Source organism: Phocoena sinus, chromosome 2 (genome assembly GCF_008692025.1).
Source record: "Phocoena sinus isolate mPhoSin1 chromosome 2, mPhoSin1.pri, whole genome shotgun sequence".
Classification (NCBI taxonomy): domain Eukaryota; kingdom Metazoa; phylum Chordata; class Mammalia; order Artiodactyla; family Phocoenidae; genus Phocoena; species Phocoena sinus.
The window spans coordinates 132029893-132046320 of NC_045764.1; the positions used below are offsets into that span (position 1 = coordinate 132029893).

At 43.8% G+C, this 16428-nt stretch overlaps 1 protein-coding gene across 1 annotated transcript in view; it reads right to left on the reverse strand.

Moving 5' to 3' along the window:
- Nucleotides 1-15309, reverse strand: part of GCH1 (GTP cyclohydrolase 1) — a 51771-nt gene extending 36462 nt beyond the window's left edge. Inside the window, exon 1 of the mRNA XM_032623733.1 lies at nt 14845-15309. Within this exon, the coding sequence (XP_032479624.1) occupies nt 14845-15184 (340 nt within the window). The 5' untranslated portion in view covers nt 15185-15309. The remainder of the gene's footprint in view (nt 1-14844) is intronic.
- Nucleotides 15310-16428: the final 1119 nt, after the last annotated feature.

The following is a 16428-nucleotide window of genomic DNA, read 5'->3' on the forward strand; positions in this document are numbered from 1 at the left end:
CTAGGTAGTAGGTATACAGCTGTCCCTCATACAATTTTGTCTACTTTTGTGTTTGGAAATTTTACATAATAAAAATTAAAAGTAAAATAAAATGTCATGATTCTAACAGAATATCAGTTTTATTGGCATTACTGTTTAACCAACGAATCCAACAATTCCTCTTCTAACTGATAAAAAGCTTTATTAATAGACTGAAACCTCAAGTGCTAGTATGACTAGCAACTACTTGGAGAAGTGTCTACAATACTCCTGAGGGGAAATTCTTTAAATAAATGTTTTGTCCAAGCAAAGGGGCTATAGGTTAGAAGATCACCAACCCTAAAGAGCATATCGATGAAGAACCTTTTAAAAAATCTGCGTCACAAGAAAAATAAGAGAGACCTGTTACCGTAGAAACCATCTGTGTGGCTTGAATGTTTCAAAGGAAAACAGCACCTCTAGCAACAAAAGAAGCCTAAGGTCCTTGCTAGGACCTCACCTGTCAGCTGCTGGAAGTCAACAGAGTGAGCAAAGAGAGAATGCCAACAAGCGTGCCCATACTACAGAGACCTTGGCGAGACAATCCAACTCTAGTCTAACTGCCTTTCCCCGCAGACCAGATCCACAATAGTCTTGAAAGTGACTTGTGCAGGGTCATAAACTCGTTAGTGCAGATGCTGTGACTAGTCCAGAGTAGTTGTTCTTCCCATTATACCAGGATGAGTCTTTGTTAACACTAAAATGGTTTGAGAAACACCCAATGGACCCTTAGCATCAATATTATATCAGTGAACATTTCTAACATGCTAAATATGTAGCTAAAAGACTTGTCGCCCTCTTATAAACTACTTCACTTGTAAAGGGCTACCCTTGAAAAGGCTCAGTTTATTGTGCTGGAGGGGTATAGAAAGAAAGAGGTAGATATTAAAATGAGAGAAAAAAACAGCATGGGCTAAGCTTGGCCTCCACTGAGGCAAATCCTGAAGGCGCTGGAGGCTGTCAGCTAACTGCACCTTACCCTTGTGGCCGAAAGGCAAATTGTTTCTGATGGGCAGCCAGAGTGGCACTCCTCCACAGTTGCCTGTGCATTAACAGAAGCACTTATATCTTGAAGGCGTGGTCAGCTAGAGAGCTGTGATCTACAGCAGCTCTACCTTAAAGCGGTCTGGAGTTCTGCAGAGTCCTCGCCGAGTTAGCAGCCTCTCAGTTGAACTCCAGCACCCAGTACCTTCATCACTGCTCATGAACATCTTACTGCGAGTGCATAAACTATACCATCGGTGTAATTGTATTTTAAGCTATTTTAGTGACAAATCCCTTGTTTGGGACATTTGTCAATGGCCTCCGTTGAACTGGGCTCTGATTCCTATTTAGAATAAAAACGAATACATGTATGATCATGCCTCACACCAGTAGCCATGAACTTCACTGAAACAGCATCTGGACCAACCAGATCTCAAAAAATGTCAACCCAGCAACTGACAATTTCCTCACCTAAACCTGGAGGTTTGTTCACAGAACTCTAGAGAGGCAAAAGGTGTTGATTGGTGGAGGTGGCAGGGGGGAGGATTCTCATGGTTAGCAGCCAAAACAAAAACAAAAAAAGAGGAACAGTTAGAGGAAGAGAGCAGGCATAAGGGCCAAATATTGCAGAACAAGCCTCATGTAGGACTTCTGCCTCAGTCTCCAGCTCCAGTGTGAGAAGGAGACAGAGTGGATTTTCAAAACAGCCTATGCACTAAGCTATGCACTAAACTAAAATGCTCACTTGCCCTCGTGAGGAGGTGGTGATGGAAGAGAATTTAAAAATGCAGGCAAGAGGCTGGAACACAACGAAACATTACAGCCGTGGTGAGGAAAGACAGGAGGAAATCAGTCAAGTGTTTCTGGAAGGGAGAGATCTATCTACTCGATGTCTGTAAAATCACTCTGGCACTGATGGATGGAAGCAGGACAAGCCAGGAGGCAAGACAGCCAGTAAAGAAGTGAGAGATGACTAAGAGTCAGAGCAAGAGAAGGTAAGAGAGTCTAGAGATATTCAGGAAGTATGAGAGTCAGGACCTGGGGCACGAGTAACCAAGGGGATTAATGAGAAGGAAGAATTGCAAGAGGAAATGAACGACCAGATTATAAAGCCTGGACAAGCAACATGTGTTCAGGTAAAGTTGTTCATTAGAAGGGCTGACTGGTCAAAATGGACTTTAGAGACATCAGAGAAAGAAGCCAACCCTAATGCCTTCCCATGCTGATCTTTAAAAAGTTTAAAATAAACCTGCTTTGAAAGCTTCATTTAATTTTAACTCTGTGGTGCAGAAAACTATGAATATTAGTGTATTCCTTTTATTCCAGAACACCTAAGAGAGTAATCTTCTCTTACCTATCATGGACTATTTGTTTAAAAAAAAAAATTCAAAATGAATTTCCTTCTAGGTTCAGCTCAAAATCTACCTCCTCCATAGTCATCTGTGGTTTCAAGTCTCTGCCATAAGAACCCACCTTCCTTCTGACCACACAGGACCCCACTTGCTCCTCTCTACAGGAACTTAGTGCTGGTCCCGGCTAGCACAGACCAGAGGCTCCCTGAGGGCCAAGCCAATGCCAACCAGTTTTGCTTCCCTTTTAACAGTTAGCTCAGGGTCATTCACAGGCCTGATGTTTGATAAATAAATATGCACACAGTTAATATATCTTCAATTCTAAAGATTTCTTAAAATAAGAAAATAAAATACTTACAAATTTAAGGACATACAACATTCTACAGATGAGTTACTGGCTCAAACAAGGACCAAACGGTACTTTTCTAACTTTAAAACGATGCTCTTAACACGGACAAACCTTGAAGACATTATGCTAAGTGAAATAAGCCAGACACAAAGGACAAAATGATATGATTCCACTCATACGAGGTCCCTAGAATACGCAAATGCAGAAAGTAAAACAGAGTTTACCAAGGGCTGAGAGAAAAGGGGACCAGGGAGTTATTGGTTGATGAATATGGTTTCAGTTTGGGATAACGAAAATGTTCTGGAAATAGACTGAGGTGATGGTCGCACAGCAATGCGAATGTACTTAATGCCACTGAACTATATACTTAAAAATGGTAAACTTTATGTCGTGTATGCTTTAAAGCAAACAAATAAAAAAAAGAATATACAACATTCAAGTGTATACACTTCAACACAGTTGCAAACATGCTGTAGCTAAATTTTTTTGCAATTATTCACAAATTCCCCTGATTAAAAATTTCATGAGCTATCTTAAAGTCAGGATGTTAAGAAATGCCTCAAACTAAAACTACTTGGCTGTTTGCTAGAACTCAAGAAGAAAAACAGAATGCCTATGGATTACACTGCTCACATCTTAAATGGATCTTCATATGAAAATGTAACATAGGCACTTAAAACCTGAGGGGGCACGGTGTCCACTGGAACATGAGCACTGTCATCACACACCTGGGTTTTGCTCTGTGCCCTCTGGCAAGTGACCAGAGGCCTCTCAGTTTCCAACTCTATAATGAGTACAGCCTCCAAGTTGACAGGAGGATCATATGAGATCACACGCATACAACCTGGCCCACTTCCCAGGGTTTGGGTGCCCCATACTCTTCTCTCCAACACCTAACACTTTCATTCACCAACAACCAGCACATTGCTGCCTTGATACACACCAAGGGGAAGCTCACATGATCCTACCAGTCAGGAAAAAATACCTCAAAAAATTTCTTATTTTCTGTAATTTGTTATATTACTCCCTAAAGTCCTACAATCTGGCTTCTGAGCACATTAAGCTATTGAAACTACTAACAACACCTTCAAATAAAATCTCAGTACTCACTGCTAACACAGACAAAATGTCTATAACACTTCATACATGCTGGGCATTTCTCTCAGCACTTTATATGTACTAACTCACTTAATCCTCACAATAACCCTATAAGATGGATGATTACTATTAACTGCCCCATTTTACAGATGAAGCAATTAAGGCACAGCTGGTCAGTAACAGGATTTGAAGCCAGGCAATCTGACTCAAGTCTACTATGTCTTGGAACCTTTTCCTTCTGTTCCACGTTCCTTTTAAAACCATTTTCTGCCAACACTTACACTCCTGGATCTCCTGCCTCTCACATCTCCCTTTCGGGCAGTCTCTGCTGGTTCTTCTCTCACTCTCCTTAGTGTCGGAATGCTGACATCTCCTCTTCTCACTCCTTTGAGGAGCTCAGGCACTCTCCAAGCTTAACTCTCAGATTTACACCGATAATTCACAAATTTGAATTTCTAGCCTTAAACCACCATGCCATCTCTTGGCCTGTTTAAGTCACTCCCTTTTCCTCTGCACAAATGCAAATTCTAACCACCCTCATCTCAAAATCTGGTCCAGTTGCTTCTGGTGCATAACAAAACATCCCAGAATTTAGTGGTGTACAACTATTTTATTATGTCCTGGGATTCCGCGGGTCAGGAATTCAGACAAGGCACAGGAGAGATGACTGGCCTCTGGCCCACAATGTCTGGGGCTCAGTGGGGATGACTAGTTGGCTGGGGACTGGAATCACCTGGAGGAGTCTTTACTCACATGTCTAGTGTTTGGTGCTAGCTGTTGGGTGGGACCCCAGCTAAAGCCATCGGCCGGAACACCCAGTTGTGGCCTCGCCATGTGGCAGAGCTTCCTCACAGCATGGCAGCCTCAGAGTAACTGGACTTTTTACATGGTGGCTCAGGGCTCCAGAGTATCCCACATTCTTAGAACACTTTCCAGTTAATCCAACCCCATAGTTCTTCCTCATCACAAAAGAAGGAATACATTAAGCATCAGGTGCTTTTCGCATACCTTCTTAATTCTTGTAAGAGCCCAGGCAAAGCAGGTATTACCATTTTTTATAAAAAGAGAAAGATGAAAATTAAGTTTGGAGACATGCCAGTAATTATACAGATAGTTAAGGGACAAGGTCACATTCAAACTCAGTCTCTTTCTTTACACTATATGGATCACAATGAAGATCAGGCTTGCAAATATATACATCTAACTATTTTTCTCTAATTCCAGGGTAAAGGTTTTCAGTAACCAGATTTTTCTCATTAGCTAGCCCTTAAAAAGTTGTATTTCCTTTGCTCCTAGATTTGAAACAACTTTGTCACAATGTTTTTAATTTATCTATCTGAAAATACATGTACATACTTCAAAAATAACAAACTGAAAATATAGTGAAAAGTCTTGCTTCTACTGTGGTCTGCCATCTGCCCAGTTCATATCCCTGATTAACATATAACCACTTGTGTATCCTCCAATTCTTAATGTCAATATAAACATTTTATTGTCCCCCCCCCAACATAACTCCTCTGCATCATTTAGCCATTCTAAGGGACTAGACATATAGGATGGTTCTTTTCATGGCTGCAGTGACTAACCTTGAGCATATGTCATTTCGTGTATGCAATTCCCAGAGGCAGGATTTTCAAATAGGATATGTGTATTTGTATTTAATAGATGTTGCCAAATTATCCTCCATAAAGATAGCTTACACTCTCAACAGTAATATTTGTTTCCCTATAACTTCCATAATGTAATGCAGTATCAAGTTTCTAGACTTTGGCCAATCAAACAAGGAAAAAGTATATCTTTGGGTGGTCTGTATGCATTTCTCTTATTGAAGGTGAGGTCAAGCATCTTTCCATGTATTTAAAAGTCATTTGTATTTCCTTTCCTGTGAATTGTCTGCTTACATGTCTTGCCAATTTTTCAATTGTGTTTTTGGCCTTTCTCTCACATTAATTTCTAGCATCTCTTTTATATTAGTATGATTATCCTGTTGTCTACAAAATGAATTGTAAATATTTCTTCCCAGTTTGTCATTTCTGTTGGTATTTGACCTGTAAAAGTTCTTAGTTTTTATATAAAGTAACAATTATTTTCTTTTATGGCTTCTAGATTGAGGCATAATTAGGTCAATCTCCAGTGCAGAATTAAAGAAATATATTAGAGAAATTAACAACCTTATATATCTTTAAGCTTTATTTAAAATACTTTTAAACTTACTGAATAGTTGCAAAGATGGCCTAAAGAGTTCCCATATATCTTCTTTATAGAAGAACTCCAGTTAATAAATTCAGAAGGAATTAAAGAACCAAACATCATTATTTTTCAACTTCTAAAAAATACTGGATCTGGGCAATCACCAATGGCTTCTAAAGTCAAGTGAAATGCTGGTGAAAAGCTCTGTAATGGACAACTTTGGCTGATAACACTTAAAGCTAATCGATTATAACATCACAAAAAGACAACTAGATATTTAACTGCTTACCGATGGAAGCACATGCCACCACCTATGAAGTATTCTTGACTAAATTTAAGAGTTATTTGGTGGGGGTGAGAGTGGGGAGAAGCAGGAAGGCAAGCGTCTAAATCTAACTGCTAGTATATAAAGCAACACAGGAGCTAAAGGAACATGTTAAATTAAATTGTGAGAAAAATAACGAGCAGAACCCAGAATGTGGGAAATTCTATAGGACAAATGACCCTGTTTCTTCAACAAATTGTTAGGGGATAAAAAAGAATACCAAACTAACAAATTTTTTAAAAACTTGAAGACATTTATCAAATATAATATGTGAATCTTGTCTGAATCCTTACTCAAACAAACCAATTTGTAAAGAGATACCTGTGAGAAAAATCAAAGAAATGTAAATATTGGTTAGATATTTTCTATTAAGGAATTGCTGTTGATTTCAAGTATGATAATATTTTTAAGTCTCTATTTTCAAGATATAGTAAAGTATTTATCAATGAAGTGACATATCTAGGATTTGCTTTAAAATAATTCAGTGGGGGAAGGTGTGTGACAAGAGGAACGAAGCAAAACCTATGTTTATGTTAAAGGTTGGGTGATGGGCACATAAAAACTCATTATACTATTCTAATTTTGTGTACATTTGAACACCTCTACAATAATTTAAAAACTGCAATCCTGACAGATTTTCTAGAGATTCTTCCCCATGAGAATTTTGATGTGCCAGGGAAACACCCCAGTTGTTTCAATTGATACCTTGGAATAATATGTTGACTGGATATAGAAGAAGCCATCTCGCCAAAAAGGTGAGTTTCTACAGGCACAGGACTCTATGAAGGACACAAAGATGTCTAAAGGATGACCTCTGACCTAGAATAGAAGTGTTCAGGAGATCCAGTAGAAATAACTTCCATGGCTTTTCCATAAAGCTAATCCCCTACGTTTTTCTTTAGTGTATAAAAAAGCCAGCATTTATTGAGCACCTATGCACAGAGCACTGTGGTAGAAGAAAGACAAGTGTTAAGAAAGGGTCCTTGTCTTTTTTTCTTTTCAATATTTATTTATTTGTCTGTGCCAGGTCTTAGTTGCTGCACACGGAATCTTAGTTGCGGCCTGTGGGATCTTTAGCTGCAGCATGCAGGCTCTTAGCTGTGGCATGCGGGATCTAGTACCCTGACCAGGGATCGAACCCAGGCCCCCTGCATTGGGAGCACGGAGTCTTAACCACTGGACCACCAGGGAAGTCCCAAGAAGGTGTCCTTGTCTTTAAGAAATTAATTCAAACATTCATCAAGTCATCTACATGTGCTGGGCAATTTGCTAGGCATTCAAAGGTGAGTACAGACAGTCCCTCTTCTAAAAAACTGTGACTGAGGCTATAACAGAACCAAATTCTAGTGAGTAAATGTCCTCTCAATCTTGAGTAGAACAAATTTACCTTGATTCAGACAATCTTTGATTAACCCCAATCTAAATTATCCCTCCATCTAATTGCCCTAAACTCAGTAGAGAATGTATAACCACAGGGAACATATTCATTACATAAGCTGGACTTATGAATTGTTCATATAATCTAGGATTCATAACCTAGGATTCATCAAAGATTAGATAGTTGCCCTCTCCTGGCAAATTTTATTACTGCAGCCTGACTCAACCAAATACTGGACTCAAATAGAGGTATATGAGTCAGTGGGGGAATGCCCAGGCATAGAAGAGTTTCTAGAGCTGGACAAAGAAAACAGCAGAGGGTTTCCCTGCTGGCGCAGTGGTTAAGAATCCGCCTGCCAATGCAGAGGACACGGGTTCAAGCCCTGGTCTGGGAAGATCCCACACGCCGCGGAGCAACTAAGCCCGTGTGCCACAACTACTGAGCCTGCTCTCTAGAGCCCACGAGCCACAACCACCGAAGCCCATGTGCCTAGAGCCTGTGCTCCACAACAAGGGAAGCCGTCGCAATGAGAAGCCCACGGACTGCAATGAAGAGTAGCCCCCACCCTCTGCAACGAGAGAAAGCCTGCACGCAGCAACGAAGACCCAACACAGCCAAAAATAAATAAAATAAAATAAAAAAGAAAACAGCAGAGAAGATACGAAAAGGGAAGGGGAGGGGAGCTGATTCAAATAAATCAGTAAAATATTATGATTAAAATTAAATAGACTATGAGAGATTATGATGATTCTCATTCTCTATCCTCCCAGTGCTGCTACTTTTCAGATATGATCTTGTGCAAGTTCTCTCTGTGCCCCAGTTTCCTTATCCCTAAAAACACGGCTAATATTACCTACCCCGTAGGGTTATTGTGAGGATCAGTGAGGCAATACATGTAAAGAACTCACAACTGTGCTCAGCACATAGTAATCAGGAGTGTTCGGTGTTATTCAGATGTCAGCTCAAGCATCCACACTTCCCATCTCCTAGCATAGATCAAGTTCCTTTGGTAAAGGCTCTCACTGAGCTGTGTTCTTTTTATCACTAGATTTCTCCATCTATAATCACACTCATTCATGTGATTCTGATGAACATCTGTTTCAGTCTAATAGACTGTCTGTTCCATGAGGGAAGGAACCATATCTGGTTTTGCTGAGCCTGTTTCCCAGCATTCAGCGCAGTGGTTGGCACTCAGTGAATAAATTAAATGAAATTATAAAGTTCCCAGTCAGTCTTATGAATAATAGCATTTAACACTGGTATAGGTTAAACTGTGTTGAAGGTTAAGTTGAAGTCCTAAAGCTCAGTACCCCGGAAAGTGGCCTTGGAAATAGAGTAACTGCAAACGTAATTAGCTAAATTAAGATAAGGCATACAGGTGTAAAGTGGATTCACTCCTATGTGACTGATGTCCTTAAAAGAGGGAAATTTGGACACCGACAGAAGCAGAGATGGAAGTAATGCAGTTGCAAGCTAAGGAACACCAAGGATTGACAGCTACCACCAGAAGCTGGGAAGAGGCAAGGAAGGACCACACTCCCCTCCCCATTCCCTGTGATTTTCAGAGGGAGTATTGTTCCACCGATACCTTGATTTCAGACTTCTAGTCTCCAGAACTGTGAGACAATAGATTTCTGTTGTTTAAAGAGTCCAGTCTGTGGTACTTTCTTTTTTTTTTGTTTTTGCGGTACGCGGGCCTCTCACTGTTGTAGCCTCTCCCGTTGCGGAGCACAGGCTCCAGACGCGCAGGCTCAGTGGCCATGGCTCACCAGCCCAGACACTCCGCGGCACGTGGAATCTTCCCCGTCCGGGGCAGGAACCCGTGTCCCCTGCATCGGCAGGCGGACTCTCAACCACTGCGCCACCAGGGAAGCCCCATGTGGTACTTTCTTCTAGTAGTCCAGTGAAACTAAAACAAGTACCAATTTGTTTAGTATTTCAAAGTTATGTGTAGGACTTTTCCTCCCAGGCCAGAAAAAAATGTTAACAGATAATACTTTTTTTTTTTTTTTTTTTTTGCGGTACGCGGGCCTCTCACTGTTGTGGCCTCTCCCGTTGCGGAGCACAGGCTCCGGACGCGCAGGCTCAGCGGCCATGGCTCACGGGCCCAGCCACTCCGCGGCATGTGGGATCTTCCCGGACCGGGACACGAACCCGTGTCCCCTGCATCGTTAGGCGGACTCTCAACCACTGCGCCACCAGGGAAGCCCCTGATAATACATTTTTAAAAGAAACTAGTAAGACTAGATTTTCTCCTCCATTCTCAATGACTCTTAACAGCTTTAATCAACTTTGACTACTCCCAAGTTCCAGTCATAAACTTCAATGGTCTTGTTATTTTTTCTTCTTTATTCATAGTACCTTTTCTGGCAATACACAGAACTAAGTCCTATGTAAGAAGTATTCATTAACAAAATGAAAATGAAGCTTATTAGTGAATCAAGATTTAAATGAACTATACACATCTAAAGTAGCACCTCTTAATAATGAGATTAACTTTTCTACAGCCTACTTTAAAACATGGGACATAAACTTACCTTTTGCCCACAATATGGGAGGCTATGATAAATAAGTATTATCACATCTTAGAAGTTGTTACAATTCTTAGTTCATCATGGCAGTCTGATTTGGTAAATCACAGATGTTCATGATTCAAAAAGAAAAACCTTTTGTGAGTGCTGGCACGTTTCAGTATGAAGTGGCTAAGACTCATTTTTGTGTAAATAAACCATCTAATTGCCTCGCTTTAGCTTTAGAGAATAGTTGTCATCTTGTAGTGAACATGGTTGAGGCAGGGTGGGGAAACAGTCATGAAGTCCATCTCTGGGACTTCCCATGTGGCGCAGTGGTTAAGAATCCCCCACCAATGCAGGTGACATGGGTTCGATCCCTGGTTTAGGAAGATCCCACATGCCGCAGAGCAACTAAGCCCGTGCACCACAACTACTGAGCCCGTGTGACACAACTACCGAAGCCCACGTGCCTAGAGCCCGTGCTCCGCAACAAGAGAAGCCACCGCAATGAAGCCTGCACGCTGCAATGAAGAGTAGCCCCCGCTTGCCGCAACTAAAGCCCGCACACGGCAACGAAGACCCAACACAGCGAAAAATAAATTTAAAAAATAAAATAAATTTATAAGAAGTCCATCACCTGTGATACCATCTCCTCTTCCTGCATTATATACAGGCTCACAGGCTTCCCAAATTTGGGACACTGTCAACTTGATTTATGAAAACTGCCTTGGCATCCTGGATAAGACAAGCTAAAACCTACTTCAACTAGAAATGTGACAGAAGACTCAAGACTCCTGTGTACTCCCATAAACTTATAAAAAGGACAACTGATGAGACAAGTTACATTCACTTAACCTTTGATGGATAATACTATCTAAGAGGTTGTTCCTATTTATACCCAGGAGAGGACAGGGAAAGAGAAGGGTCAGACACAAGAACATGAAGATCAAAGACCTCAGGCAACAGCAGACCCTCCAATTTAATTAGGATTCTGAATTTTAAAAATAGTGGAAATACAGGAAATATATAGAAAAGAAGATCTCATCAAAGGTTCTCTGAATATGTAAGAGAACTAGGATAGGGTTAAATTGAAATGGGATAGCAACAGATAAAGATGAGCTGGTCCAAGGATCACCCTGTGATGCTATTCAAAGGACAGCCATTCCTGGGAGAGGTGATCGTGTCTTCTTCCAGCCCTCCCTCCACTACAAGCTACAGCCCAGTGGTGAACAGTAACCAGGAGACTTGCACAACCTTGACAGAGCCCCATTACAGGTGACCACAGATGCACCCATAATGAGGTACATACTGGAAAGTAAAGAAAGTTGTACCATGCAAGGGTCATGAAAATACACTGCAGTGCAGGGAGAACCGACAAATTCCCCAAACATCAGAAATTAGCATCAATTCACTCAAGAGGAGCTAAAAAAAATAATTTGGGGAATGTAAAGTACCAACTTATTTTTTTTTTTTTTTTTTTTTTTTTTTTATGCGTTACGCGGGCCTCTCACTGTTGTGGCCTCTCCCGCTGCGGAGGACAGGCTCCGGACGCGCAGGCTCAGCGGCCATGGCCCACGGGCCCAGCCGCTCCGCGGCACGCGGGATCCTCCCAGACCGGGGCACGAACCCGCGTCCCCCGCATCGGCAGGCGGACTCTCAACCACTGCGCCACCAGGGAAGCCCTAGTACCAACTTATTTTATTTATTTTATGTTTTAAAAAACTTAAGTCAACACTAGTAACAAGTAATTAATATACAGAGATATAAAAGATGTTAAGTATCTTATCTACAAGCATAGAAAAGTGACAGTTTCAAAGAAGTTTGCTTCTATCCAAAATAATCTATAGTGGTCATTGACTTATACTCTCTAAAGAAATAAAAATTAGGGATTGGGTAGGAGTGTTTTCTCTATTACTTACTTCTGTATTTTCTATAGATTTAAAGTATCCTTCCTTCTCCCACCCAGGTTGGTCCAAGGCCTGGACCACCACCATTTCAGGTTCACTCCTTTAAGTTCAGCATCATCCTTGTCACCCTCTCCTCTCTGTCTTCTATTTATGTACCTCTAAGAAATTAATATTAAGCCCTTAAGTGTGATCCTCTAGACAGAGGCTTTCAAACTTTTGACCACAACAAATACAAGAAATACTACATTCTACAACCGGAGCCAGTACATACCAGAAAAAAATCATACCTATAAAACCTACTTGTAAGCTTCTCAAAACATTTACCCTTACTACATATGATAGACTGATTTTCTCCATTCTACTCCACCTTATTTTAATGCTGGTGACCCAAGTATTAGGTCCAAACTCAGTGTGAAATGCTTAGTAGAGAAGATACACTGACATATCTCACCAAGTAGCAGCAGAAGGAAGCAGGTAAGAGTTCTGCATTCAGGCTGCCTAGATTCCAACACCAGCTCCACCACCTGAAGCTGTCAACCTCTCTGCCTCAGGTTCCTTATCATGGGGTAAAAGAACAGTGTTTACCTCAAAAGTGAGGATTAACCAAAGACCATCCACAAAAAGCACTTAGAGCATAAAAAGTATTCAATGAATGGCTATGAATAATTCTTAAATGGTCTGTGACATTTTCACTGTCGTAAAATACATATAACACTCATCATCTTAACCATTTTAAAATGTGCAACTCAGTGGCATTTAGCACATTCACCATGTGTGCAACCATCACCACTCTCCAGTCCTAGAACATTTTCATCATGCCAAAAGGAAACCTGGAACCCATTAAGCAGTCACTCCCCATTCCACCCTCTCCCCCAGGTCCCCTTGGGTAGGGAGATGATTAGAGTCCCCCTAATCTGATTTCTGTTCCTAGGTCCATGGACTTTTTAAATAATAAATTAACACTTGACTAGAACTGTCTTCTAAGGTAGAATGAAGTGTTCTTTGCAGTCATTAGTCCTATGGCTCATGAGACAAACTTCTGCTAATCATTTCTTAAGTAAACCTTTTGAGACACTTTAGGTCTCAAAAGTCAGGAGGACCTCCCCTACTCTCAAGGTCAGAAATCCCTCTCTCCTGTGAATTCTATTAGGGCGATTCCCAAAGCCTGACCAAGTGCGGTGGACATTTTCAGTGTCCACAAGAGGCAGACTGAGCAAGGCCCTAAGAAGATGTTTGTTCATTACATTCGTGGAATATCACCAAATGGTAGAATATTCACCAAATGAAGAATGTTTATTCTTCAGTCTTCGCATTTTAAAATTCTGTATTTGAGGCTCCAAACTTTTACCAACAAAGGTTTAAAAAGTAAACTTGGACACAGAACTAGATATCCATTTCTTGGCTTTAAGATGTAGTGTCATTTCCTTTATGTGCCTCACCCCTCTCACACTGATTTCTCACCCTTCCTTTGGGGTGGGGGAGACTGGGCAAAAATAACTGTTTTTCCCAGAATCTATTCAGGAAGTCTCCAGAAACTTGATTGGGGAAATAATCTGAGCAGGGAGGTTACCTTGCAAAGCAGCACTGTTAATTCTTTGAGAAATGGTGAAGGCAGAAGGCTTCTTAGGCCAAAGGAATAAATGTCACCAAGAGGTACAGAAGATGTGGACTGGAAAACAACGCCCTTGGTCCGAGCTGTGCAAGTCAGATCTTTTTTAACTTTTTTTTTTTTTTTAATTAGTGACCAACATCGCTCACCCAGCAATTAGGCAGCGAAGTTCTCAATCGTTTTCCACCGCCACCCCGCGCCCCCTACTTCGGGCCTCCTGGGCAAAAGCCTGACCCTCCTCAGGCGCCGAAAGCACTGGACCAACCCGGCTCCTTTGGGATGCGTGGGTGGGAAGTGGGTGATAGAGAGACTCCGGGTCCCACAGCCCAGCGAAACTCCCAGACTCCCAGGAAGTCGCTTTCCTGCTTTGGGGTTTGGAGAGTGGGGGAGAAAAGGCGGAGAAGGCTTTAAGCAGCAAACTAACCCCCCAAAAACCTCACACTTCAAACTCCAGGAAAGCCCATGCCCAGAACTATGCCAAATTCTGGCAAAGTCCTGTGCTGGAGTGAACTGGATGTGAACAAAAGAGAATTACGACTTTCGGAACACCCGGGTACCCTGGCAAGTCAGCGAGAGTGAGGGTCCCCGAGTTTGCAGCAAATAATCACCCCCGGCTTCAGACACACAAAGCCAAGGCTTCACCCCAGACCTACCAAAAATGAGACCTCCAGAGCAGAGATGACCTAGGAAGCCGTCACTTCCACGAGCCCAGGTGCACGTTCCTCGGGCATCCGGCCCTGGGCGCTCAGGCGACAAGGGCTCCAGGCTCCCACCCGGGGGCGGGGGTAAGGGACGTGGGGAGGCTCTGTGACTGCGGTCCCGCCAACCCGAGGCTGGAGGAGAGGGCCGCGTGCAGCGAGCGGGGAGGACCCCGCGAGGGCCGCTTCAACTAGTCCCCGGGTGGAGAGGCCGCTGACTCCCACCGCGGCCGAAATGCGTCCCACGCAGGGCCCTCTCCTTGGCCGGACGGCTGGGCCAGGGCCGAGGGCGGGGTTCGGAAAGTGACAGCACTCGGCTTCCTCCGCCAAGAGTGAGCAACTCCGGGAACTAACTGGAGCCGGCGCGCGCTTCCTGCAGCCACCTCCCCAGTGACCGGCACGCCGGCCGGCGGGCGCACTGACCTGAGATGGTCTCCTGGTAGCCCTTGGTGAAGAACTGCATGGCCGTGGCCGCCCTCCAGGGCGTCTTGCGCAGCCCCTGCCGCTGGGGGTCCTCGCCCAGCGAGCGCAGGATGGACGAGTAGGCGGCCGCCAGGTTGGGGAGGTTCAGCTCGTTGTCCTCCTCGTTGCGGGGCCGCTCACCCTTCCAGCCGTCCGCCGGCTGGACGCTCTTGCTCTCCGGCCGCGGCTGCTTCTCGGTGGGCGTACTGGGCCTGGGCCGCGGCGGCTCCCCCTCGGGTAACCCATTGCTGCACCGGGCGTCCCGCGGCTTCGCCTGCACCCGTCCCAGGCCCTTCTCCATAGACCTGCCGCTGCCGCCCCGGAGGGACCCTCGGACGCGTCAGGGGCTGCAACTGAACTTCGCCGGCGGGCAATGGACTGTGACCGCAATCACCTGAATAACGTAGGCCTCGGGCCAGGAGTAGGCTCCGAGCCCGGAACAGAAGAGACTGAGGAGTGCCGGAGCGCCTCCTTTTTATGGGCTGGCGGCTCGGCCGGCGCCGCGGGGCGTTTCCATTGGCCGAGGCTCCTGGCGTCATGGCGCTCACTCCGCCCCTTCGCCCTGCCCTCCGCCGTGTGCCCTGGAAGCCGGCCCCTGTGGCGCGGACCTTGTCCCAGTCCGTGGCGCGGACCTTCTCCGAGTCCGTGGCGCGGACCTTGTCCCAGTCCGTGGCGCGGACCTTGTCCGAGTCCCTCCCGCGCCAGGCGGGAGGATTGGGTTGGACCCCTCTGGCTATTGCCGGATGAACTGAATCCTAAAGGGGGCAGGTGTTCGGAGCTGGAACCTCGGCGAGGGGAGGCAAGGTCTGGGTGCCCCGTCAGCCCTCTCCTCTTAGGGCAAAGAGTACGCTGCATCAGAAGTGTTCTGGTCGCCTCGCCCTGTGAAAGATGAGCAAACAGGTGGCCTCGCCGGGGAAGAGACTGGGTTAAAATGTAGGTATGGAAACCAACTCATACTTTTAGGGCAAGAGAATAATATGAATTGAAACGATTGCGTTCGTTAGTTAAAAACATGTCCAACGCACCTGCCTCCAGCCGCTGTCAGGAGGAATGTTACACCAAGTGGTCCTTAAGTGAGTTCCTATATCTAGGAGGACGGTATCTGTGGTGGCCAGAACTTTGACCCTGCAGAAATTGGTTTGCGAGCGAAGAAAAATTAGGGGTCTCATTAAAAACCCATTTGCGTTTTGTGGAAACGCAACTGTGGAAATTTGGTGCTGATCGTTTTAAGAATGACATGCTAAGTGCCTTTCTCCTGATGCTGATAGAGATTGTGAAACGTTATTGATCAACTGGACTCTTAACCAGTGACATCTGCTTTGACTGTTTAAGATTTTTTAAATGGACTTTTTTTTCTGACTAGAGGGATTATTTCATAACACCAAAGGTGAGTTTTAAAACATGTATCAAATTAATATTTTATGATTTGCCCCAGAGAGTTTCTAATGCTGATTTTCTGACATATAAACACGTATTTAAAGGCTTAGGATCAGACAAACCAGGAGGGAAGCCCCTGGAATTATTCTATGCTAATAAAGTAGCTCA